Below are 27,112 nucleotides of genomic sequence, written 5' to 3'. Positions count from 1 at the left end.
TGAGGACCATGGTCTCAGATTTTGAGGTGCTGATTCTCATCCCAGCCGCTTCACACTCGGCCGCGAATCGCTCAAGCGAGAGCTGGAGATCACGACCAGATGAAGCCAACAGGACCACGTCATCCGCAAAAAGCAGGGACCCAATCCTGAGGCCACCAAGTCGGATCCCCTCAACCCCTCGGCTGCGCCTAGAAATTCTGTCCATATAAGTTATGAACAGAATCGGTGATAAAGGGCAGCCTTGGCAGAGTCCAACCCTCACCGGAAACGAATCCGACTTACTACCGGCAATGCGGACCAAGCTCTGACACCTGTCGTACAGCTCGTACAAGGGGGTCCGGTACCCCATACTCCCGGAGTACCCCCCACAGGAGCCTCCGGGGGACACGGTCGAATGCCTTCTCCAGGTCCACAAAGCACATGTAGACTGGTTGGGCAAACTCCCATGCCCCCCCCAGGACCCCAGAGAGGGTATAGAGCTGGTCCACTGTTCCGCGACCAGGACGAAAACCACACTGCTCCTCCTCAATCCGGGATTCGACTATCCGGCGGACCCTCCTCTCCAGGACCCCTGAATAGACCTTACCAGGGAGGCTGAGGAGTGTGATTCCCCTGTAATTGGAACACACCCTCCGGTCCCCCTTCTTAAAAAGGGGGACCACCACCCCAGTCTGCCAATCCAGCGGTACTGCCCCCGATGTCCACGCGATGCTGCAGAGGCGTGTCAGCCAGGACAGCCCCATAGCATCCAGAGCCTTAAGGAACTCCGGGCGGATCTCATCCACCCCCGGGGCCTTGCCGCCAAGGAGCTTTTTGACCACCTCAGCGACTTCAGCCCCAGAGATAGGAGAGTCCACCCCTGAGTCCACCAGCTCTGCTCCCTCATGGGAAGACGTGTTGGTAGGATTGAGGAGGTCTTCGAAGTATTCCCTCCACCGACCCACAACGTCCCGAGTTGAGGTCAGCAGCACCCCATCTCCACTGTACACAGTATTGATGGAGCACTGCTTCCCCCCCCTGAGCCGCCGGATGGTGGACCAGAATCTCCTCGAAGCCGTCCGGAAGTCTTTCTCCATGGCCTCGCCGAACTCCTCCCATGCCTGAGTTTTTGCCTCGGCAACGGCCGAAGCCGCATGCCGCTTAGCCCGCCGGTACCGATCAGCTGCCTCCAGAGTCCCACAGGCCAAGAAGGCCCGATAGGACTCCTTCTTCAGCTTGACGGCATCCCTCACTGCTGGTGTCCACCAACGAGTCCTGGGATTACCGCCACGACAGGCACCAACGACCTTGCAGCCACAGCTCCGGCTGGCCGCCTCAGCAATAGAGGCACGGAACACAGCCCATTCGGACTCAATGTCCCCCGCCTCACCCGGGACATGTTCGAAGCTCTGCTGAAGGTGGGAGTTGAAGCTCGCTCTGACAGGGGACTCAGCCAGACGTTCCCAGCAGACCCTCACAACACGTTTGGGCCTGCCAGCTCTGACCGGCTTCCTCCCCCACCATCTGAGCCAACTCACCACCAGGTGGTGATCAGTTGACAGCTCCGCCCCCCTCTTCACCCGAGTGTCCAAGGCATGTGGCCGCAGGTCCGACGATACGACTACAAAGTCGATCATTGAACTGCGGCCCAGGGAATCCTGATGCCAGGTGTACATATGGACACTCTTATGCTGGAACATGGTGTTCGTTATAGACAATCCATGACGAGCACAGAAGTCCAATAACAAAACACCATTTGGGTTCAGAGGGGGGGGACCATGCCTCCCAATCACTCCCCTCCAGGTCTCACTGTCATTGCCCACGTGAGCATTGAAGTCCCCCAGCAGAACAATGGAGTCCCCAGAAGGAGCACCCTCCAGCACTCCCTCCAAGGACCCCAGAAAGGGTGGGTACTCTGAACTGCTGTTTGGTGCATAAGCACAGACAACAGTCAGGACCCGTCCCCCCACCCGGAGGCGGAGGGAAACTACCCTTTCATCCACCGGGGTAAACCCCAACGTGCAGGCACCAAGCTGGGGGCTGATGAGAATGCCCACACCAGCTCGGCGCCTCTCACCATGAGCAACTCCAGAGTGGAAGAAGGTCCAGCCCCTCTCGAGGGTACTGGTTCCAGAGCCCAAGCCATGCGTCGAGGTGAGTCCAACTATATCTAGTCGGAACCGCTCAACCTCGCGCACCAGCTCAGGCTCCTTCCCCACCAGAGAGGTGACGTTCCACGTCCCTAGAGCCAGCTTCTGCAGCCGGGGATCGGACCGCCAGGGTCCCCGCCCCTTGCTGCCGCCCAGCTCACATTGCACCCGACCCCTACGGCTCCTCCCGCAGATGGTGAGCCCACGGGAGGCGGGGCCCATGTAACCCTTTCGGGCTGAGCCCGACCGGGCCCCATGGGCGAAGGCCCGGCCACCAGACGCTCGCTCTCGTACCCCGCCTCCAGGCCTGGCTCCAGAGGGGGGTCCCGGTAACCCGCGTCCTTATATATATATATATATATATATATATATATATATATATATATATATATATATATATATATATATATATGGCTCAACTTTCCCATTCATCTTACAACCATTACTGTCTTTCGGTACACTTAAGTGACATATCAAATCAATTTCATTCAGAAATATCCTAATACATTAACTAAAAGACAATATTTTATCAAACCTCATCAACTTTTTTACATGTGCTCCATTTTGTAAGGCTGGCTCAGTAACTTACCAGGAGTTGCTGATTGATATACCATGTAGTCACAGTAATTAATGGTGAAGTTTCCCTTGAGACTGAGGAGGGTTGAAGCTAGGTCAATGGCAGCATTACAGAAGCTACACAGAACCTGTAGGAGCACTCAAAGCCCCCTGAAGGCTCATCAGTCAGACTCAGATAAAAGGGTTGAGTGTGGGGATAATGTTTAACCAAAGGGGCAGTGTCAAACTGTCCATAACGGCTTCCTCTTTTTTCAGAGACAAAGGGAAGACAGTCTTCTTTGGTTTACCACCAATCCAAAATATGCAAAATACTGTTAAGGATGCTTTTGTGAGATAATTAATTTTAGCCCTTTCAACTATCATTCATTTACTTCTCAGAACTCTCAAAACCAGCACTTTTTTCTCACTAATGAATGAGGTGTGACTTCAAATGTTGTTTACAACCAACACTAATCAAATTTTCAAGACTCATTGTATTAAAGTATGTTGCATGTAGGTCTTCATTTAGTGATGGATAGTACTCTTTGTATTGATGGTAAAAAGCAACTTATTGGTGCAATATGCTTCAGCGGGAGGGGTAAGAACAGTTTTTACTGTGTTGTAGACATTGTGTAGATTTATTTACCCTTGTTCCTGTGATTAAACCAGTAAGGTCTGAGACAGAAACTTCCCTTCCTGTGTGACTCAATGGCTGCTTTCTGAAAGCTACAGGTGTGCGTTGACATAAGGATATTGTTATCATCCCAGAAAGGTCAGAGGACTAAACTTTTCTGAGCAATAAATCAATCAATATACCAAATTGCTTTATTTTTTTAAATGATCCACTAAAAGCTCAAAATGTGCAATTTGCACTTGGATATCACCCTGGATACAGTTGTTTTATATACTCTAGATGTGGAGAGACTATCCTGTTTCTTTCAAAGCATATCTATATTGTGCATTTGTGTAAACTAGGTCACATATGAAGCAATGCTCCCAGCTCCCGGTGAGAGACCAGCCACCTGTGTAGCACGTACCACACCTCTGTTGCAAACAAGGAAAGACTGTCATAAATGATTAATTATCATCAATTATTGATGACATTGCATGTAAGTAGGTACTAGATTCCACTACAGTCTTATTAACAGACAGCCATCCACAATTACATTTGTCCTAAGTTTTCACTGAGATTATTAGTTACATGTTCCTTTTGTTATATAAGAAGCAGTTCATATATATATATCAACTGCTTTTGTTTTAACTCACTATAAAAAGGTCTCTGACAAAGTTTATATTATTGTAGAATGAACTCAGTCACCAAATCCCATAAGGATTGCTCATGCAACGACAAATTTAGGAACAGAGTGAGACAAGAGGCTAGTTTAGCATCTCAAAGGGTATAATGCATTACCACTAATGGTCTGCCAGTTTTATTTATTTATTATATATATATATATATGTGTATATATATATATATATATATATATATATATATATATATATATATATATATATATAAAAATATATATATATATATATATATATATATATATATATATATAAAATATATATGTGTGTGTGTGTATGTATATGTATATATATATATATATATATATATAAACTACATTTATAAGCCATATGTTTAAAAAAAAAAAAAATCACTTAAACTTAAGTTAATCATACCCTTAATAAAAAAAAAAATTCTTTCTAAACTAAAAAATTATTCAACATCCAGTAAATATCTCTCTGACTCATAGCTTAGTAAGACATTTATAGTCAGACAACATTCTGCTTGTCCATCTGCACAAACAGATGAATCTTTAGTGTTTCTGTTCTGTGTCGCAAGCAGTGAGGTGTCTGCTGGAGATGAAAGGGATCCAGAATGTGATGCCAAAATGTGATTACTAAGATTATCAGTGCCCACAACAATGAAAGTGGCATGGCTGAATCTGTGTAGTTGTCCTGAAATGCAGTGGAAACACAGTCATTGGAGACAATGGCCTTCACTGGTGCACTAGCGATGACAAAGTCAACAATCCATGCTAAGAGACTTCTGCTGCACATGCTCAGCAGATTTTTGTCTGGAGCTTCAACAGATCACTGCAGGTCTTTGAGGTCATAAATATTGAGTAGGTTTTGTCATATTTTTCAATATACTGCAGATTATAGTTATGATCTATGTGTAAATAAATAAATTTAAAAGAAAAAAAAATAAAATTCATTTTCTTGAGATAATGAAATAAATTACCCCATTATCACAACAAACCTATCATCATTCTCTTAAGATGACAAGAAGTAACTTTTTTTCTCAAGATAATCGTAGGATTTAAGCTCCTGAATATTCGGAATATGTTACTTCATGCTACTTAATAATTATGGGTAAAATGTCGACAATTTATTATACAATTCAAACAAAATCATTTGGAGATGCAATGGAAGTCAGTATACAAACAGATGAGAAAAACATGTTTTTCTTCCACACTACCAGTCAAAACTTTGGACACACTTTCCCTTTGAATTTAATGGGAAAGTGTGTCCAAACTTTTGACTGGTACTGTATGTGCTAGAAGGCTTCTGTCATATAACATTATTGCATCAGAACTTATAGAAATCACATCAAAACTCCAAGTGAGCTGCAGGATGCAATAGTGTGTATAGGGAATTTCAGGGCTCAGTCTGTGCTGAAGAATCTGCAGCAAAACACCATTGACACTGAACACAGCAGGTAGCGGAACATCAGAACTACAGGGATGCTTGACAAATGGCACTTAGAGGTAAAGTTGCAGGAGTGGAGCCACATAAGAAACAGTTCTTACAGTGTAGAAAATGATGTAGCATCCAACAAAGGATCTTTTGAAAAAAATCAAATGTTGCTGAAAAATACAGACAATTCAAAGACATGGGTGTTGTTGATTGTGTGCCAAGACCTAAATAGCCTGCAATTTTTTCTTTTGAACCCTTTCTGATTTCAGTTGTAAATTAAATCCACAATCTATCTAAAATAGACTAAAAAGTGTTTTTCTTACTAAAAAAAAAAAAAAAAAAGAAATTCTAATTTGGTTCAATTCAGTCATAAATATGCAGCCATGTACATTCTACAATCAGCACTTTGGCTTTTCAGTACATTTGTACTCTCCTCATGAAGCTGAAAACTGTGGCAGACATGTCACACACAATTAGTCTCCCAAAGAGCCACATGGAGCAGCAGTCCTTGGGGCCAAAGTGGCGCCATCCACTTCCTCAGCAGAGGCAGTCTAAAGCATCCAAGAGCACGCTTTCTCTATTTATAACCTATTATTATCCAAATGAGGTTGAAAAGATAAGACATGAGCAGTAAAGGCCACAGGTTGCAAAGTAGCTGTGTAGTTCAATTCATTTCAGTTCAATTCAATTCTGCTTTATTGTATGGTGCTGCAACAATGTAATCTCAGAGCACTTTATAGGCAAATCAGAGACAATTTTATTGGAATCGGTTGTAATCTGATCACCCGATGGTTTATCAAGCTTCATGGATAAGTATATCTGAGTATCACATAGCAATATAATGCATGTATAATTAAACATATTTTTCAGCATGTACAACAGAAAAATATTTGTCTTTGTACAGAAACCAAAGGAACCTCATGACTTCCTCTGGTGTGGACCAAACTGAGGGGGACCATACTATTAGGCAAACCAAGCACCTGCCTGGGAGTTCTAGGCCTCATACAAGTACCCTGGGGCTCCTAAAATGCCTTCTTTATCATTTATCCCCATATAACTTAACAGTGAAAATGCAGAAAGTGTTTTTTGCTTTTGTTGTTGTCTTTTTGGAAACAAAAAACAAACAAACAAACAAAAAAGCAAAGAAGGATTCAATAACTGGAAAAACCTTCCAATGGTCCAACCTCCTGCTTGGACTTACTGGAAACTTAAAGGATGACACATCTGGTAAAGATTGACTGTAATGTGTGTTATCATAACTGATCTAAAAGTTCAGTATGTTTATTCACACTTTGTTGTAAAACAAGATTGACCACAAGGCCGTTTCCCAAACTTGTCTTTCAACTTTTTTTTTCTTTTTTTAAATAATTCTTTTTTTTTTTTTTTTTTTTTTTTAACCCTGAAATAACAAATCTCAAGTCTTTACTAATATTGTATAACCAAGATCATATGACTCTTTGTTGGGTGTTAGAGAATCAAGATTATCTTGTCAGTGAGAACATGAATTTGTCAGGGAATAAAGAAGATCAGGACAACTAAGTTGAAACAAATTCAAATGTACTTGCACACATCTATGCTTTAAGACAATATGAGATTTTTTTATATCCAAAGAATATACATAAAAGGTATTAGATTGGTAGACACAGGAATCCCCAAATGGCTTTGCCCGGAGCCCCTAAATGCCGAAGTTTGCTACTGGTACCAAAGACTTATCATTTGCAATAACAATCTAAAATATATCTCACAAATTTGACTTAAACCAGACTAAAATATTGTATTTAATTCAAATAACATATTCAACTCGCTGTAGCATAATATTGTGATCAGTGATGTTAATATCACACTGGGACTTAACTTGGAAAGTAGAGCTAAAGATACACATAGAAAACTAACAGCACACTTGTTAAAAAAAAAAAAAAAAAAAAAAAAAAAAAAACACGACTGCCCAAGATAAGCGTTCTTATCTTTATTCAGACTCTAGGTCCATTTAAAAAAAAAAAAAAAAAAAAAAGGACAGACATACAAACAAACAAGAATCACACATAAACGTTTAACTTACATTTACACTTCCTATTAAATTGCGACATAGTATTAAATGGTCTAACGCTGATATGATTACAGGACGCAAAATGGTGAGTGGCCCTTTAAGAAATGCATAACGACCGTTTACTTCCGGTATGTTAGCGTGAGCAAATCATTGAAGAGGTGACAATGTATGCAAATATTTGACGGTATTGTTTATCAATACACAGTCAATGTTTCGTGAAAATATTTTACTTTTAGTCCGAATAAGTTTACAGTAAGGAGATGGCAGGAAGAAAAAGAAAGATGCTAGCATTAGCAGCAGCGCCTGAACAGTCTGAGTCGGTGATCAAACACAGCAACCTCACAGACCAGAAAGCTACAGGTCCGCTTTCCAAGCTAAAGGAACACATTACATGTGAAAATGCTCCACATCTCGAGACCGAACAAAGTCATTATTTCAGAAATCTGCCGCACAGATTGGGGGAGGATTTCTTTAGCCAGCCTTGCATCAGCTTGGCTAAGGCATTCCTTGGCAAGGTACTGTACATTGTTTAATTTCTTTAGTTTTTGTTTCTAAGTTTTCGAAGTTACACAAATTCCGGATAAGGACTGTTTTTAAAGTTAGTTTTTTCTCACAACATTGGTCCATGTAGCTTTTTATCACAGCGAATTGTGTGAAACATGTTGATAACAAGTTTCTAAGAGGAAACATTCATTCATTCACATGAGTATCTGACACTTCCAGCTCTCTCAGTGGATTTATCAGTGTAGATTTTGTGAGTGATGATGGGACCACAGCAGCTTTATGAATGTTTTCATAATCCACATTTCATAATACTGATCAATGATAAACAAGCACACCAGGGACTCTGAACCTCTTGTGGTTGTCTGTCTCTCACGTGCTGTGCTTTTTGCGTTCTCCTAATGACAATGTTGTGACACATTTACTTAAAAACATCTTTTAAAAGAAAGATTTGATTTAAAAAAAAAAAAAAAAAAAAACTTCTTTCAGATTATTGCGGTAATTGCTGTGAAAGCAACTGGATGTTGCTTTGTAGTTTAACTGCCATTTCAGCTTGAAAAGCTAGCCAGCAAAAATAAATACACATGTATAGTGGTAGAGGAAGCAACAGTTACGTAAGCATAGGTCAATAAATGATTTAGGATTAGTCTTCCTAAAGCTAAATAAATAAATAGAACATATGAATCTGACACTAACTAGAAATACTTTTTTTGCTAAATATTTTTTCTTTATTTATTTACAAATGTATCAACGAAATAATTTGGAAGCCAGTTAGTATGTAGTAACAAAGCTGAAAACTGGGAGTTTTCAATGTAAAGGTTATTTAAACAAAAAAAATTACAAAAATAAAAAAAATAATTTAGCAAAAGCAACATATATTTAATAAATATAAATTTAATTCAACCAACCATATCATACATTCAAGTTTAACATTTGGCCAAACCAAAATGTAATGTACAAATCATGCATACATAATCATAGGCACATAATTGGTGTTGAGGATAGGCTTGTTTGGATCTGATAACTGTCAGGTATCAATGAGTTTTTTTGTTATTTTCTTTTTTTTTTTTTACTTCTAAGTAACATGCATACAATAAAGGCATTTATTCAAATATGTAAAATTTTATTGTTTGAGATCATTATCACCGTCACCTCACAGCAAGGTTCCCTATTTGAATCTCAGCTGGAGCCTTTCCATGTGGAGTTTGTATGTTCAGCATGTTATTCCTGTCCCAGAACAGGTTCTTTCCAGATCTTCTAGTCTCCTTTTACTGTGTAAAAATAAGCATTTTAAGTTGATTGATGCATATATTTGAGTATGAGCATGCATGGTTGTTTTGTTTATCTCAGTTGGCTGTGTGATAGACTGGTGACCTATCCAGTTGGCTCCTCTTGTCATGAGTGAACTGCACAAATATACCAAAGCCTGACATGGAGTGACTTTGGGCTTCTACTGAAAAGCATAACTTACTGCTATAAATAAAGTATGGGGTTAGTTGAATTTATAATACAAGTTTAAAAAAAAAAACCCAAAAAAACATAATTTCCCTATTTGATGAAAATCACAATAAAAACAAAATTGAACTCGTCCTGATAGGTGCTGGTCCGCAGGCGTGCAGATGGTACTGAGCTGCGAGGGAGGATAGTAGAAACCGAGGCCTACCTTGGAGGGGAGGATAAGGCGTCACACTCGGCAGGAGGCAAACGAACCGAAAGGAACACAGCAATGTTTATGAAGCCAGGCACAATTTATGTGTATCCAATCTATGGGATCTATCTTTGTATGAATGTCTCCAGTGAAGGTAAGGTCATTCCACACTAATTACATCTCATTATGTGGACATCTTACCATGTACAAGTTTTCATATTTATCATGTTTATCAGTTCCCATCAGTTCAAATTTGAAATAGGAAAAATGCTGAAAGGCCTACTTTGGTTAAGTGTGCCCTCTTTACTTCTTTGTCATTTATGTAACATGAAGAAATACCTTACAGTTTTTGTGTGTTTTTTTAAAATAATCTGTTAATAAAAAAGAAAAAGAGAGTGTAGTCTTGCTGACTTATGCACAGTGTGTGCTGATTTACATAGGGGAGGGCGCTGCAGTGCTGCTACGCTCACTGGAGCCCCTGCAGGGCCAACCCATCATGAGGGAGCTAAGGGCAGCCAGACGCAAAGAGGGATCCAGTCAGCTGAAGGACAAAGAGCTCTGCAATGGGCCCTCAAAGCTTTGCCAGGCTCTAAATATAGCCCGTTGTTTTGACCGCCGAGACTTAGCTTCAGATCCAGAGGTGTGGCTGGAGACAGAGCCAGATCCAAGTCCAACAAAACCACTGGATATAGTATCAGCACCACGCATTGGAATTGAGTCCCATGGGGAATGGGCCAAGAAACCGTGGCGGTTCTATCTTCGTGGGCACCCCTGTGTTAGTATTGTGAATAAAGAGGCAGAGAGACAGTCTTTGTCTGGAAATGTAATGAACGATTTAGGTCCCTCAGATGTGCAGTCTGAGACAGGACAGCATAATGTCAAAAAAACCTAACAGGAATATCCCTGAAACTACTCTGCCATCTGTTCCCCTTTTAAAGTAAACCGATTAGATGAAACCAAAACAGGCATTTTTGTTTGCTTTTTTGAAGCACAATTTCTTCCACAAGAAAATAATACTTGAAAATGTTCCTTAATTTGTCTGATGTTGGCAGCTCTGTAAAGTTTGTGCAATAAAATTCAGGTGAAATTTAAAGAAATGAAAGGATGTCCTACCCATTATGTCAACTGTGCTAACTGATGGAACTTTTTACATAAAGTAATGGATTACAAATAGAGTAAAATTCAGCTCAACAATACTGGATGAGAAAAAGGTAATTGTGGTTGTATGTATTTTGTAGTCTGTGATTTAGTTCCATCTGCTTTTTTCAATAAATATTCACACTTGGGAAATTCTCTCAGTGATTTTACAGATGTTTGGAACATCCATAACCCTCAGAGAAAAACAGCCTCTCTGATGTCTTAGACTTTTCCCTTTTTTGCTGTCAGTCTACCACCACCTTTCTGATATCTAAGCTGAGATACCTGGAATGATCATTACTCATGCCCCTCTGAATGGTTGTGACACATGTGCATCAATCCTTCCAGCATTCACAGTGAACCCTTAAGGCATATCTGGTACGTAAAAAATTTAATACTGTAAACAATTATTTGAGTCAAGAGAAATATATTTTCTATATTTTGTAAATCTGCATACATTCATGTCAGTCTGTGGAAAACAATATTTTTGAGCAAGCGCACTTAGCTGTAAGCAACTGCTTTAAAACTGACATGTTTTCCAGTCGCTGTCTCTGTGCCATTACTCCATGGGTGACTGAAAGATGGAAATAATGGGATCCTCATGGTTGGTCACCACAAGGACACTTCGGAACTTGTCAAACAGCGTCTTAAGCTGTGATCGCCTCATGTTTTCATTGAACATAATTTCTTCCAGGTGATGATGTCCCCGAAAATAGTGCAGCAGTCTGGAGGCAGACAATATAACAGGCAAATTAGAAAAAGACAGACTGAACATGTAGTTTCATTTATTGATTATAAGATTAATAAACAATGAGGCATGACTTCTACAACTTTGATGATGCTTTCTCTTCAAATGCAGTAGTTGGCATGCATCATGCATACATGCATTACCACCCTGCTATTCAGTTGGGAAATGCATTCTAAAGAAATCTCATATTTTCTCAACATTATTAAAATAACAGTGTTTCCGTCTCTTGCAAAAATGTTTGTCACAGAAACATGGCTTTAATTTATAACATTAGTAATTGCATATGTAGTTACAATGTTATAAGTATCTGCAAAAAAACAAAAGTGTTTAAGTTTGATGAAAACAAACTCTGTTACCTGGCAAACATTCGTAGATCCTCTGGATTTTGTGCAGCAGGTATGTTGAGAATAACCTGCCTCTCATGCTCTGTCAAGCTTGTAAGCAGTGTTTCTGTCATCCTTTTGTTGAGTGGGGAGTCTCCACCAGGCAGCAGCTCTGCACTGGAGTTGTCCATACTGGGACTGGTTAAGGTCATGTCATCACTGCTGGCTACAGACATGGAGACGGCAGATGGTCATACATTTGGAATAATGTGTTAAATGTCTGAGAACAAATGAGAGTGCTGAGGGAGGGCATACTCGGTGAACCAAAGCTAAGGGCGCTCGGAGTGCTGAGACTCCGGCCACCCACTCGTGCAGCAAGTGGAAATTCTTCATCTTTCAGTCCAGGCTCATCCTCACTGGGTGGTACCAAAAGGCAAACATAGGTGTGCAGCTGGATAAGCAGGCGATGCTGGAGCATCCACACCACCATCTGGATCAACTGGGCCTCGAAAGAAGCAAAGCAGCAAACTGGATTACAACTGTGTTCAGGATTAAATTGAAGTCAAAAACATGTTCACGTAAGCAGGTTAAATGTTAGAAATCTGCTACAGCCATGATGTGGACCTTGTTCACATGAAAAATGAAGGTTGTGACCGTAGAGCTGATGTGTTTTTTCCATTTATAATTTAACAACCTTTGCTGAAACTGGATGGTTTGCTGAGAAAAACAGATGTTTTAGCTTTCACAACATATTATGTGACTTTACAGTAATATCCATGTTGGATCTATCACGAAAGGACAATATATCTTGTTTGTTTTCAAATTTGGGAAATATTTTAATATAAAAAAATTTTTAAAATATTTTGTGCAAATGATACATTTATAGATATCAAGCCAACATTCAGTTTAAATTTTTTTTCATATTATTCTAAATGTTTAAAATGAATATTTAATATCCCAAAATGCATAAAAAGATGGCTGGTCATTGCAGCTGCATTTTAAATCTGCGTCCTCCATGACACAGCCAGCAGGCGGCGACTCTTCTTGCAAAAGAAGTCATCTTCTGTAGTAATTGAGTGACTGACGTCAAAGCTTCATCCAATTTAAGAAAGGGTGCACAAAAATCCAAACTATATCCAGTTTTATTGGTAAAGATCTGCTTCCATACTCAGACTGGGAACAAGGGCTTTTGAGGCCATGTTGTGCTCTTTGGAGCTGATATGCAACATTTCATCTAGAAAATATTTTTTATACAGTGAATCCCTTGACTCTGTGACTAAAACTGAGGCCAGGGAATCATTTAAAGACAGCAGACAGGACAGCTTTATATGTGATGTGTTCCAGGTTGTCAAATCTCAGGTCATTATAACGGCACACTCCATCACAAATGCAGACAGTTTGTTATTAGCTTCAAACAAACTATGAATGATGGTTTTTGTTCAGTGATGGGATTTACAGTTTGTTGGCCGATCTAATCTTCCAGTTAAGAGTCTGTGTCTATTTGTTTTTATGAACAAACGTTATTGAAAGTTAACCAATAATTGCTGATGGATTGTTAAAAATACTTTGTTTTAAAAGTACCAAGTATTCCCACATAGTAATAATATGGTGTTACCATGGTGAGAAAGAAAAAAAATGCATCAAATTCTATGAATAATCCTTTCACAGCCATAAGAAAACTAATCTGATTGGCATGTGTTTACAATTCCATCAACTAGTGGCTATAACAATATAATTTGCACATTTTGAAAGTTACATATAATTTATTTTCCATCTTTCTAAAATAAAAAAATGCATATCAAATTAGATCATTACACTTAAACAAACGAAAACAATGCTACATTTTAAAGCCAGGCTTATCCCAGAGATTTTTTTACATTTATTTGTATAAACTACACTCTTTTTTTTTTTTTTTTTTTTTTTTTTTAGGAAATTCACATTATTTAATCTTAAGAATCTTACCTCCTGTGCAGGAGCTTCAAGGGGGTTTCTGAACTCTGACAGTGAGACAGGCAGTGAAAACTTGGCTAACATTGAGGGCAGATCATGGCCAGAAAACTGCTGGGCAAATTGCTCGGCCAGTGGAGAGTATCTATGTAGGGGAAAATGGACCACATAGTTTTCAAAAACAAAAAAATCATTGCTGATCATAAATTTAAAAAAAAAAGTTTCAAGTATGGTCAGAGGAGTGATAGTGTAAATTACCCAATTCTAATACAGCTTATATTAAATGAATTAACAAGTAAGAGTAATGGTGGTCAGTGATAAAGACCTGCTTCTGATGGCTTATTTTACTTTATGAACCAATGCCATGGACAAATGGCAGAATAATTAATTAGCTTTTCTGTGACTGGTACAACCAACTGAATTACATCAAATTAAACATACTCACAGGCAGATGTTGGCATGAGGAGATAACATGTAGACATTATTCTCACAAAGTGGGAAGATGATGATTGCCTTGCCCCAATAAACCAAGTGAGCAGCAATTTGAAAGATCTAAGTAAAGACATATGCAATTATCTATGATATGAAATAAGGAAGAAATCATTTCACAACAGAAAGTTTGCTACTGCAGAAAAGCACAAGTGTTTTACCAAATAAGTCAGCTGTTCTGACGTGTATCATCTGTCACTTGTCCACTAGATGGCAGTACAACACAAACCATACAACAACTTCTGGGCAAAACGTTTTCATGTATTTATGTAGGACTCAGTCAACATGTTCCTTCTTTTTTTTTAAAAAAACAAACCACTTTAACAATACTTACACCTAAATGGATTGGGATTTTTACATTTTTAAAAATATACTAAATAATATAAATTTATTCTTAATTTTTTCTTGATGTATTATTTCAACCTTTTACATTTACTTAAACTACTTTAAAATGAAAGTTTAGAAATTGGAGGCTGTCATCTGACACTGAGACGTCAGAAGTGCAAAGCAGATGCATAATGTGTAAAGGTGAAGGCAGTGTGAATGTGCTGCACCTGAAGTAAAGCCAAGTCAGCATCCTGTGCAAGCTGCTGTAGGTTTTTCACTGCTGAGCAGGTTTTTATCAGACGCACCATTGCAGGTGAGCAGTCCAATGGAAGCTGGCTGAGCAATGCCTTTTCATTTTCCAGTAGCAGCAGAGCATGATACGGCCTGTGAGAGTAAAGACACAGTGTTTCTACCTTAAAGTTGATTAAAATGTGATCACATTAACAACAAACACATTCACAAACATCAACTTGAAAAAACAGAACAAAAGAAACATTTTTTTAAATTAAAACTAGGTCAAGTGCAGTTTGCAGAACTGGCAATAGGTGGCAGTATGCTCCACAGAAAAACTGGGAAGAGATTCTCCAAAGACTTTCTACACTAAAATACTAATTCTCACTAAATATTTTAATTTGAATATACATTAACAAGAACAAATAAGGACAAATGTGTCTTTGATCTAACACAGTGATGTAAGACTAGATGCTAGCTTTTAAAGGTAAAGGACTTTTTAACCGGTTCAGTTCATCCATTAACATAGATAACAGAAAAATGTTAGAAACACTGACAATTGAACATCTTGTAAATGCTTATATTGTTTATATTTCTTGGTCTTTTTTATGTGTTCATATAATGAACTTAATAATCTTATACACACACACACATATACATATCTATCTATCTATCTATCTATCTATCTATCTATCTATCTATATATATATATATATATATATATATATATATATATATATATATATATATATATATATATATAAATGTATGTATGTATATATGAATGTATGTATGTGCTGGCTAAAAAGCCTTATCTTTTTTAACATAGGCAATAGCTTCTGACATGTGTTTGTATGCTGAGAAAGGGCATTCTGGGTGGAGTAAATGTGACTGCTCATGATAGGCCACTTTAAATACTACTGAGGTACCAGAGGTGTTCTTCATGTTTTTTATTTCATACAATAGTTAGGACCCTATATATAAGCATCTTACCGGTACAATTTATTGTGAAGAATTTACTTCTAATAATACTGCAAGTTGAATTAAATTCTATGTCAAAGATGCCAAAGAAAATACGGAGAACATGTCTATGACAAAAAAAACTTATATACCTTATAGCCTTCAAACTCTGTTCCAATGCCTCTGGGGGAATATAGTGGCCACCAATCCTGTGGATCTTATGTGGTAAACAGAAGCTCACCTCTAGCCAGTTGTTAATATGTAGTCGCACCACGCCTGTTGTACAAAGGCTGAAAAAGCATTCAAATTAGTGTAAACTTTATGTCTTTAAGGGTCAGAAAATCCATTTAAAGATGTGTATGTGTTTAACACACACCTGTCGTAAGCCTCCTTTAGATCCCTGGCAAGTTTACATTTAGGAAGAATTTGTCTAAATGGGGACTGGGGGCTTCCATCTGCTGACATCAGGAGAATATAAGAGGAATCTGAATATGTTGACAAGCCAATACTCTATGGTGATCTTTAATAAATTTACAATAAATGCTTTCAAATAATTAGGTTTTTAAGACAGAAGCTGAATTTGCTGTGAATAGCAAGTGCGTTTCTCACTCTCAGTCATAGTGGTAATCTCATCTTGGACAGCCAGCATCAATTTGGCTTCTCGGGTCAGGTACTGGCAACGGCGTTCTTCATGCTGCAAGGCTATAGCAATGCGCCGAGACAAGTTATGCATGCAGCTGATGACGGATGGGTCAGCATTTGCCTGAAACACCAAATGAGAGACAGACATTTTAAACTTTTGGAATAACATATATATATACACATTTATACACATTTATACACATAAATAAATATATATATATATATATATATATATATATATATATATATATATATATATAAAAATATATTATCAATTTCAGATTTTCAATTTCTGCATGTGCGTCATATTTTCTTTACTTTGTAGCTCAGGTTGGTTAGGTAGAAAGTGGAAAGTTTCTCTGTTACTCTGTGTATGCCTTTCAAATATACAGCATATAGCATATAGAGTTAAGCACCATATTTGATCTAAGAATCTTAGATGATAGCAAGCAAGAAGTCACAACAAATGTAGCTGCAATAACTCAAAATAATCATAAAATTTTCATCGTTCATTTGTTATAAAACCTCTGTGTGAAACTCATATCTTATACTTCCACATTGTGTTTCACCATTTAATAGAGTTTAAAGAAAAAAAGTTGAACTCTTGTTCTTATATTTATTTCTGAAAATATTTGTTATTATTTATTTATGAAGTAATCAAAATAATGTAATCAAATTATGAGTAAGCTTATAGTATAACAGTCAAGTAATAATACACAGTAACAACAATAAATAACAATAACAATAAATAATACACATAATAACAGACAGTTAAATTGTAAATCTGTATGACAAATAATCATCTACTAATTTTTTCCAATCCTGTTAGCCCTACCAGACTGTTCCAAACAAATTAAACTTCCCTTACCAGAATGAAACATGTCATTCATTTAATAGATTTCATATCAAAATATATGTTTGTTATAGAATTCCTTCTATAAATCAATACAAAAGTTTTGCAGTAAAAAAAAATAAATAAACGATACAACTGCAGTTCTAGAGTTTGATATTAGTGCTGGGTTGTGTTCTTAAATTTTGTCTGAGCAAATGGCTGACAACAGAATAAGCAGTCATGGTTAATCAATAAGCACAAATGAACAGATTAGTAGCTAAAATGTTATTACAGAAGGGAAATGTAAAAAAAAAAAACCTGAGTACAAGGATGGTATAAAATTCTAAACTAGGAACAGAATTGCATGATGACACTGTCATTTTCAAATAATCTAACATGACTTTTGTCCTTTTGGAGATGTAAGCTGTACGATTATTGCAATTTTGTGCAAATATTATGCACTAAACATGACAGAGCACTTTTCACCCCATATAAGCAATGCTGTAGCTTTCTTGGTACCATGACTCAGCATGGGGAGGATCAGGGCTGTGCCTTGTTAAAAAGCTTGATTAAGCGTTGAAAAGTAGCCCCTCCTCCCTGATTTCCCATGCTGTCACAGATAATGGGGTGTTATCACTATCACACACCTCCCATTCACAGAATACAGATTAAAAGAAACATTAACTCCATATGTCCCACCCACACCCTAAAATAAGTGAAACGATTTAAAAAAATAATTTAATTTGTTTTCAAAAATGAGCCTGAAAGCTATAATATTAGCATTTATTCATAGACCAAAATTATTTTTTTAATTATATCATTATCAACAACAAAAAAACAAACTGACTTATATGAAATTTCTTTCATACCCTTAGTGCAAACACCACATTAAATAAGATCATCGTAGGCATTTCCCTTTTAGGTGAAGGATCTGCTTTGGAGACCTGCAAAATAGAAAAGATAATGTATTTCTTTTTAGTCTTTCAAATAGAGAAAAAGACTCTTTAACTTTACAAAGATTAAAAAAAATACTGGGTATTTAATAATAATACAAAAAAAAAAAAGAGTTAAGTATTTTGTTGAATTTCCTTTCCAAGAATTTGAAATAATTCTTTAAAATAAAAAAAGGAATTGGAAAAAATTTAAGCCTGTATTCACACAATATCATGTAACCTTGTAACATTACAGATAATAACATTGTCAAAACTGAAATGTTACCTTCAGACGACACAAAAATGCTTTGGTCATTTTCATATTTTCATACAGTAAGTGCTGTTCATTTTTATTTAGATTTTCAAAGGGGAAATTGAAATGTTTTATGTGTGTCAAATTTTGTCATATTCTATACCAGGGCCACTTAATTTGACAGTGAGAGTTGCAGTTCTGAAGATTTCACTGTTCCAATAGGCCTAACGCAAATTAATAGTCACTATGCAGAACTTCATAGGTTCTGCATAGTGACTGCATAGATCCATTTGATTTGAGTCAGGTGTGTTGGAGCAGGGATACATTGAAAATTTGCAGAACTGCAGTCCTTGTAGGACTGAATTGAGTGCCTTGGTCTATATCCTCAAGGAAAGATTCTGGCAGTGGATTTTGGGAATTGCAACCCTTATCAGATGTCAGTAGGGGGCACTGTTTGAACACATGTACAAATTTATTTTGAACGAGTGTCCATATTCAAACTTTTGACTTTGTACTGAATTACTGGTCAAATGGACAGGTTTCAGACAATAAAATGCAGATGCACAGCACCTTTATAGTCCTGCTAACCACTCATTTTAAATTCCACTTATCCATTACACATAATACTACCCAAAGGGCCATTGGAAATAGAGCTGTGACGATATGCTTTTGTTCTGATTCAATTCAGTTCCAATTTTGTGGGTGCCAATTCAATTTAAATTGCGATTCTCACAATTCTTCGATATTGCTGATTGATTTTCCCACCCCTAATAAAAAATATCTTATGGGCAACTTCTGGACAACCACGGAATGATGCAGAGGAATTATTCTAGCAAAGAGAGTCTTAGAAGCTCAGAGGGAGCAAATTAACAAGCAAAGCAACATACACAAATACAACAGCAGATCAAATCAAGGAATACAAATACGGGGACAGTAAGAATAGTAATTATATGCCATTTTTAACACAAACAACATGAGCAGCAGTTTTGATTTCCAACACAGCTGGAAAAACACAAGTATTTCAGATTATTTGAATGTTCATATTACTAAGCTTTTTGAACAACTGTTAAGCACTAGTGTAGGTGGAGGAAGGTAAATACCTATCTTGTGTGACTCAATAAAACCAATGCCTTAAGGACAAGTAACTAATCTGATAAAGAAATGGTTACAGCCTCCTGAATATTCAACTTTTTATCAAGGGTAAAGGTCTGATTGACTAAATCTGTGTCAAGGAAAGACAGTGGAACATGTCCTCATATTATAAAGCACAATTAAAGCCAGTGGGAGGCAATAATTTAGCTCAGAGGATGATAATCGCTAAAACCCTACAGATGTAGAAGAAACAAATAAAAAGACAAAAACATCTTATTTCCACTTTATGGCACACTACTTCAAATCATGTGCTAAAAACTTGATCAGGCTTTATTTATTCTTACCTGGATGATGGGAGGGTGCTGAAGTAGGGTAGGGTGACCCACAAATCGAACATTGTCTATTTTCAGTTCAAACTTCTTTCCACACATGTCGGACTTGGTGGCCAGAATGGTGGCCAGGATGATGTCTGAGAACCTTGCAGATGGAAGAACAGACTCAGTAAGAACTGTAGAAAACAGGAAGACAGGTTACAGCACAGTAACAGTGGAAACAGGTGAAAAAGATTAAATTTGGTATTTGGCATATAGTTACCACATCCCTGTCTATAACAGGGGTAACAATTATCGGATGTATCTGATTACGATGTAATTCAACAATCAGACAATAAATAAAAAGGCTTGTATGGCTACTGGAGAGGAGAGAAGAGGAAGAGGTCTCCTGACAGAAAAAAGTGTAATTGATTTATGAATGAGGAATGTGAAAGACTCATGCTGGTTTGCCTTAAGTAACTCATGCTGCAATCAAAGGGGTACAAAATTAAGGTGTTAACTTCAAGAAAAAAATAAACAAATTATGGAGTAAATCCATCACCACAGTTTAAAAAAAAAGACACTGTAAAGTATTTGCTTAACAACAGTTTGCTTTTTATTTAATTTTGTCCTGTTATGCTGAATCTACAAGGTAGAAATAACATCAATAGTGTCAATTAAAAGTAGTTTGAAACAAAATTTGTCTAATCCAAGCACTAGTTCATCCTCTTGTGATCATTTTAAATGATTTTACTAAGATCAGGGTTGGAGATCCATACAGGACACAAAATAGGAAAGAAGGGATAAAAAAAGAGAGGGGTGATCTAAGCGAAGGGAAGGTGGTTGAGAATGATTTGGTCTTACCCTGCTACCAACTGTTCATCAGTTAGAGGAGTTTGCTCTCTGAAAGGGGAATTGGGCCACAAAAAAAGAAGAAAAAAAGCAAACAAAAGGAAAAATGCAACACACATTTGGGCTAAATGCATTAAATGGACATTAAAACAACCCAAACAAATGTGATGTGAAAATGCTGGTCTGCACTGATTACAGCATATTACTCATTTACCCTTGATGAAACTCAATCAGTAATAGTTAAACTTGTCTGAATATTTTAAAGGTAACCTGAACACCAGCCTCAAATTATCACAAATGCAACTATAGTTCTAAACATCATTCAAAATACGAAAATAAAATGCTTGTCATGATGACAAGCTACTTTCCCTTTTCAACCATATTGCCGGTCATTATAAACCAGTTACCACATGAAATGTTTTGGTTTTTAATCAAGATTGAGTAAATTTACCAATAGTTTCCTGTAACATTGTGAATTAATTTATGTCATAAATAAATTATACGCTTCTACTGTTTCATGTACATTTGGGAACCAGTGCATCCCAGTGTGTCTTACTTGAGACAGCTGTTTGTGATTATGCCTTGGTTGCCAATGTGACAGAAAATGGTTTAACCTCTTCATTTCCACCAGCAATCCAGTAGTACACTTTATGACAATCTGGTGGTGATTAGGAGGTTAATTCTTACTTGTGGCAGCCTAAAGCCTTCTAAAAAAATTACACCAACTACAGACTGTGAATGACCAGCATTACCATCTGCAAATTAGCACCACAGTGACAATAAACAAAACACAAGACTGAAAGGTTAATTGTTTGGGTTTTAGAATTTTTACAGATATAGGTAAAGGAGTACCCTAAACAAAACAGACAAATCTGCATTACTGGGAAGCACTCCCACTCTTTAATTGTATCAAGTAAATAAAAAACTGTTCCATAATACGGCTATTTACAAAAGTACTTATTACGATTTAAATGCCTTTTTTCCTTTTGTTCTTTAAGAATTTACAAATTCATTAATGGGAAATCTTTTTTCTTATCCATTTAGGATTAACTAAGAAAAGGCCTGCATAAAGCTCTTTACTAAAAGCATATCAAAATAAATGGGGTATATAACATAGCAAAGTATGAAGCCATTAAAAGTGGTGTCTTTGGCTTATTTATATTTAAACAATTCATATAAGCAATGGAAATATAACATTTAAATAAATGAGTGTATAGCTTTGCAACTGAATAATTTTGTTCTGTAATCTTAAATAGTATGTTTATGAAAGTTGTTGGTGTAAAAAACATAAGATGAAAAGTGAAAAGGTGGGGCATGATAAACCTGACACTTATGTGAAGCTCCAAATGAGTTGCACTACTGTCAATTCATAGATCATTTTATTATTATTTTATACGAAGACAAAAAATACCTTGAATCACCATCCTGATCTTCAACAACTTCACCAGCAGTGTTGAGTGCATATGGATTCCGCTGTTTCCCTTTAAGATATATGTATTGTATCAGTCAGTACTGAAACAAATCAACTCAATAGATAGATAGATAGATTATTATGTTTTAATTTGTTCATATTAAGTTATTTTAAAGAATATGGTTTAAACTACCAGCTACACAGCACATACCGTGATTTAGGATTACCGTACGTAATTAGGACTACAAGAATATTTTGAAGCAGAAACAAACAAAAGTTTTTAAGATAAAGAACAGTGGACACAAATACACCCCAACACAACACTAGGTTGTTGAGGGGTAATTTCAAGTGCGTATATTCGTATGGCTGGGTAGAGATCTTCATGAATGGAGTCATTAATACTGTCTCATGTTGATGCTAATGCTACGCCTACCTGAAAGAGATGACGGACAGTCAGCGAGCCTTTGGAAGGGGTACCGAAACAGAAGTTTGTTTCCTCTGCTGCCAGAGCTCACCACTATGACGCTAATAGGGCTGGTTTTATCCCCACTTTTATATATGTTATTTTGTGACTCGTTGTACATGGATTTTCGGCCATCTAGTGACCTGCCTGATGGGTTAAGCATCATGTTAGCATTCTAGCTAACGTTACGTTAGCTGCAACACAGTGAACCGTGTCTCCGACCTAACAGCAGTGGTTAGCTTGTTTTAGTGGAAGCTCGCATGAATGTCAACATTGGCAACAGGAAAAGAAAAAAAAAATGCAGAGCCCACACTGGCTTGAGATTGTACATAGGTAATTTAAACTTCACTGTTACCACTCATCCAACAGCTTTTTCGTTCACATTGTTATGTGTTGCCTTGAAGAATGTCCGGCTAGAAATAAGTTCCCCCGCTGTACTGAAGTTCCTCCAAAAATAGCGCCATATGATTACACAGCCAGCACTTTACAACAAGTCAACATTTTTCTTTCAGAAAATACTGTCTAAGAGTGAGAGCTTTAAAATAATTATCACAAATATAAATATAACCATGTAATATACCTGATTCTAAAAGTGATTTTAAAAATACTAATTATCTCAGCTGTTTGTTTATAATCACAGAGAGTTAAGTAAATAGTCAGTTGCAAATAAAACAATAAAAATATAATGAAATTTGTTATGAAGGGGAAAAAGAGGGATAAATTAACAATTTATTATTTCTTCATATGTCCATGTTACGACTGGGTCAGCCTGTATCCTCCAGATTGCGCATTTGGCTGACAGTGAGAAGTTTGAGATCAAGTATTTTAGACCAAAATTTCATGTTCTTGTTTTTTTTTCCAAAAACAAAAAATATATCAAGTAAGTTATTGGCACAAGCTAATAAGACCACCCTTCCAAAATTCTTTTTTAATATATGTAAGATACATATAACCCCTTTTATATGTTCATTTGTCCACGTCTTCAAATGAAACAGTCCTTATACTCTTCCTCCTGCCTTTGTGTAGACATGGCAATATTTACGATACTGTTTTTTCTAAATAGTGTGTTATTCTCTGTCTGTAATGTGATGTGTCTTGGTGTGTTGTCTCTTTTTATTGTTATGCTGTTTATATGTTTGCAGTCAATGCAGTAATTTGACCAAAGAATTTAGTCAATTAACAAAACTGTTACACTATAGTTTAACACAAACAGTGGCTGTTTCTCTTGTCACTGCCACAGGGACTGCAGATGGAAAGTAAAAGCTATAATGTGGTGTTGTGCTACAAAGTTCAGTCTATTTCTAACATTTTTACTGTTCTTGGTCCTTGATAAATTAAAACTTTGAAGAAAAACATTTAAATAAATGGAAATTGTTACAAGCAATAATAACCAAGATATGTAGGCTTTATGTTGAATTTTATTTCGAATTTGCAACAGCTCCAGACAGTAAATTTGGCACTTTAATAACTGTAAAAAGACTGCTGCTTATCAAATCATTGTGAATGTGAAATGCCACTCCTGACATTTAGTGATACTGCCTGCCCAGAGCGGCGACGACCACAGCAAGGAACTTCTGCCAGGCCTCCTGGGCCCCAGGGGTGAAGACGCTGGGGCCAAACTTTGCAGCAACAACCACAGAGATGCATTCAGCAAGAGTCTGAAAAGAAAAAAAAAAAGTTTTTTAATTGTTTTATATATATCCAATATATGTATATGTATACATATATAGTTTGATGTATAGTTTGAAATGTTCACTCTATCACAATTAAAAGAACCCTTGAGTTGTTAACTTACCCTGAAGTTATCAGGATCCACATGGAGCTTCTCGGAGTGCATAATGCTCAGTTTGGCGTAGGTATTCTTGATGTTGTCCATGTTCTTCACAGCACTTTCCAGCCCACCCATGACTACCTTTCCATGTTGGGCGACCTTAGCATTACCGAGGATGGCAGCGTTGGTGGACAGATTGCCAAATGACCCGAAGTGTCTTTGAGTCCACGGGTACACAATCAGAAGTCTGAAAATATTTGATCAAAGAAACAGAAAAAGGGTTAAATTTCAATCAGTTTTCAAAGCAAAGTTCATTAGTCTAACAAAAAGTTAGAAAATTTGGAAATATTTAACCAAAATGTTATTAATTAAATTATATAATAAATTAGCCTAAATGTCAGGATGGGTCACCTGGTAAGAGCCTGGGGTCCAATTTCACCGACATCGATCTTTCCCCAGAGGGTTGTGATGGCGGTGCGCTCAGCATCTGTCCACTCGACCATGTTGACGACGTTAGGTTTCTCTTTAATCAATGTAGAATATGTTTACTTTATGATTACACACTTTTTGAAAATATTTTTCTTCCAGAGGTTTTTATTAATTTCACAGTGCCACTCCTCTCAGCTTTGGAAGCGTCTGATTGGACAAGGGTGGACAAGATGTTGGGTTGTTACTCTTAATGAGTTAGATAAGATTTTGCCGGTAAACCAACTGGAAAAAAATGATAAGAATGTTTTTGAAAAAAAAAAAAAATTATCAAGGCTAATTAATCTTTGAATTTAGATTAACTTGAGAAAAACAGCCTGTGCTAAACAAACAAGAAACATATATTAAATGCAAGGTAGAGAAGTTGCACCGCCCATACAGCATACAATCCACATCCTGAACTACTGAATAAATGTAATATACTATGTCATATGTAAGTATATTTTTTGTTTTCCGCTCCATGTCATCATGTTTGACATGTCTTGATATTTCAAAATATTATCAGCTCATTTGTCACATAGGTATTATTTAATGTCCCACCATGGTAAAAGAGTTATTCCCACGAAGATTTGCCATAATTTATTTGATAAATATTGAAAAAGAATTGACTGCGCTGGGTGAAGAAAGGAAAACAGGAATGTATGGACTTAGGACACAATAAAGCAAAAGAGTTTGTCTCCATTGGTTTGGCTCATTTCCTCAAACAGAAATTACATTCTCAAAACTCCAAGACCATTAGGAAAAACAGCCTCACATTTAAGCACAGCACCATAGCTCACTTCCAAAACCTCCCAAAATCTTTGCTTATGCTTCATAACTAAATTCCTTTCCTATATAGAGAGTCAGTACCACCAAAATGGAATGATGCCTCTCAATTACATTGTCTAATTTCTTGAAACGGACTGGACATTTTCAACACTCTTGGTGCTTTTTCTAAATAATCTGGATGGTTCAGTGCAACACCATGATTCAGGCTATTGTGCATGGGATAAAATGTGCAATAAAATGTTGACGTGTTTTGGTGGGAACAACTGTTAGACTGAAAATCAACAATCGGTTTAAATAAACATCAACCATGTCTGTTTACTAGAGAATTGTGCTAAATGTAGGTTAACTATGCTAACTGTAGGCAGACTGTACATAATTGTTTGAAAAGAGACATATACTGGGACATTTGCAATTTCATTAAATGAATTTGAAATTCAATTATATTGTGAACAATTGTGAAATGTTTTGGAAGTTTGGCAATGTTATTTTAAAAATGTGATTTCTATTTCAACAAATGAGCTAAACTAATGGAGAAAAACAAATTTAGTGCTTATTAACAGACATTTCATCACTTCAAAGCCGATACAGTGTCTTTGGCATCTTAAACATTGCAGGTAACGGATTGAAAGTGTCAAATATTACTTACTTGCCATTATACACCTACTTGTACAATCTGAGAGCTGATAGTAAAATAGAATATGGCTGAAAGTCTTATTTGATTGATTGATTCACATAATATTCTCATAAAAATGGACATAAATTTACTGGGTTACATTTGATGCACACAACTGATCACCTGAAACAAATCACTTCGAACTATCAAAGAAGGTTGAGCCAAGTGATGCTTCCAAACGTATTAATTCCAGACTGATGGATCAGAGTTTAAAATTTCAGACATATTATGTTTTCATTTCGGCAACATAGAATCGATAAGACACTCAGTACGTTGTCAACATTCAGCTTTTGGCCATATCCTTGGTGATTCAGTATTTTTCATGCACTGTTATCAATAATTTCAGAGGGCCGCACCCATTTATATCAAACTGCACATTTTGAAAGAGGACAGAATAATCAGCAGAAGTGCTTACTCTCACAGTAAGGCCATGATTAAATAATTTATCGCTGAACTTAATATGAGGTCCCTAACTTCTGAAGGTAAAACATCTTTATTAGGCAGTCTGTTACATCAGATGAATGTAGCAAAATAACATATGGCCTATATGTTCCTTGCAAGCACACTTGTTAGTTTAAGATGACCAAATTCCCTACACAAGTCCCAATCTTGTATCAAATATACATGCTGATGCAATGTATATTTGCTTTAGCATGTGCATTAGCATGGGACCTGTCTTTGTACTGTCATGGACATCAGCTCTTGATCTGGTGAAGGGGTAATCAAAGTTAAATTGTTTGACAGATGAATGTGACAATTGTCAATATTGCTTCATTTGTTATATGCACAATGAGTCGGCAACAGTTAACAACAGAGTTACAGTAAAAAATAAAGTTTCAGCCATCAGCCTTAGTCTTTAGGGACTGTAGATAGATCGATAG

General features: G+C 37.1%; 3 protein-coding genes across 9 annotated transcripts; 1 reads left to right on the top strand and 2 right to left on the bottom strand.

The window, feature by feature from the left end:
- The first annotated feature begins 7,663 nt into the window (after positions 1-7,663).
- Positions 7,664-10,626, top strand: mpg (N-methylpurine DNA glycosylase). The gene is made up of 3 exons (XM_079252198.1): positions 7,664-7,949; positions 9,533-9,737; positions 10,024-10,626. Exons 1-3 carry the CDS (start codon positions 7,695-7,697, stop codon positions 10,473-10,475), a joined length of 912 nt encoding a protein of 303 aa, XP_079108324.1. The 5' UTR covers positions 7,664-7,694; the 3' UTR covers positions 10,476-10,626.
- A 551-nt stretch (positions 10,627-11,177) lies between these two features.
- Positions 11,178-22,920, bottom strand: nprl3 (NPR3-like, GATOR1 complex subunit). Of its 7 annotated transcripts, none has more exons than XM_079253354.1 (13): positions 22,504-22,920; positions 22,071-22,140; positions 19,841-19,973; positions 18,089-18,163; positions 16,355-16,508; positions 16,122-16,203; positions 15,898-16,035; positions 14,782-14,938; positions 14,184-14,290; positions 13,754-13,883; positions 12,107-12,296; positions 11,825-12,017; positions 11,178-11,445 (listed from the first exon to the last, which is right to left on the bottom strand). In XM_079253354.1, exons 1-13 carry the CDS (start codon positions 22,697-22,699, stop codon positions 11,280-11,282), a joined length of 1,791 nt encoding a protein of 596 aa, XP_079109480.1. In that variant the 5' UTR covers positions 22,700-22,920; the 3' UTR covers positions 11,178-11,279. The 7 variants fall into 7 exon arrangements, with proteins under 7 accessions (XP_079109480.1, XP_079109482.1, XP_079109481.1 ...); XM_079253356.1 differs by having other exon boundaries at positions 12,107-12,290; XM_079253355.1 differs by having other exon boundaries at positions 16,122-16,200.
- Positions 22,921-23,933: 1,013 nt separating this feature from the next.
- Positions 23,934-24,885, bottom strand: LOC306765900 (hemoglobin subunit beta-A). The gene is made up of 3 exons (XM_079253435.1): positions 24,716-24,885; positions 24,329-24,551; positions 23,934-24,191 (listed from the first exon to the last, which is right to left on the bottom strand). The coding sequence occupies exons 1-3, from the start codon at positions 24,805-24,807 to the stop codon at positions 24,060-24,062; spliced, it is 447 nt and encodes a 148-aa protein (XP_079109561.1). The 5' UTR covers positions 24,808-24,885; the 3' UTR covers positions 23,934-24,059.
- Between the last annotated feature and the right edge of the window lie 2,227 nt (positions 24,886-27,112).

The sequence above is a fragment of the Telmatherina bonti genome (assembly GCF_933228915.1).
Source record: "Telmatherina bonti genome assembly, chromosome: 14".
Classification (NCBI taxonomy): domain Eukaryota; kingdom Metazoa; phylum Chordata; class Actinopteri; order Atheriniformes; family Telmatherinidae; genus Telmatherina; species Telmatherina bonti.
The sequence above is the reverse complement of the archived record's forward strand: the minus strand, read 5'-3'. Positions and strand labels throughout refer to the sequence as shown.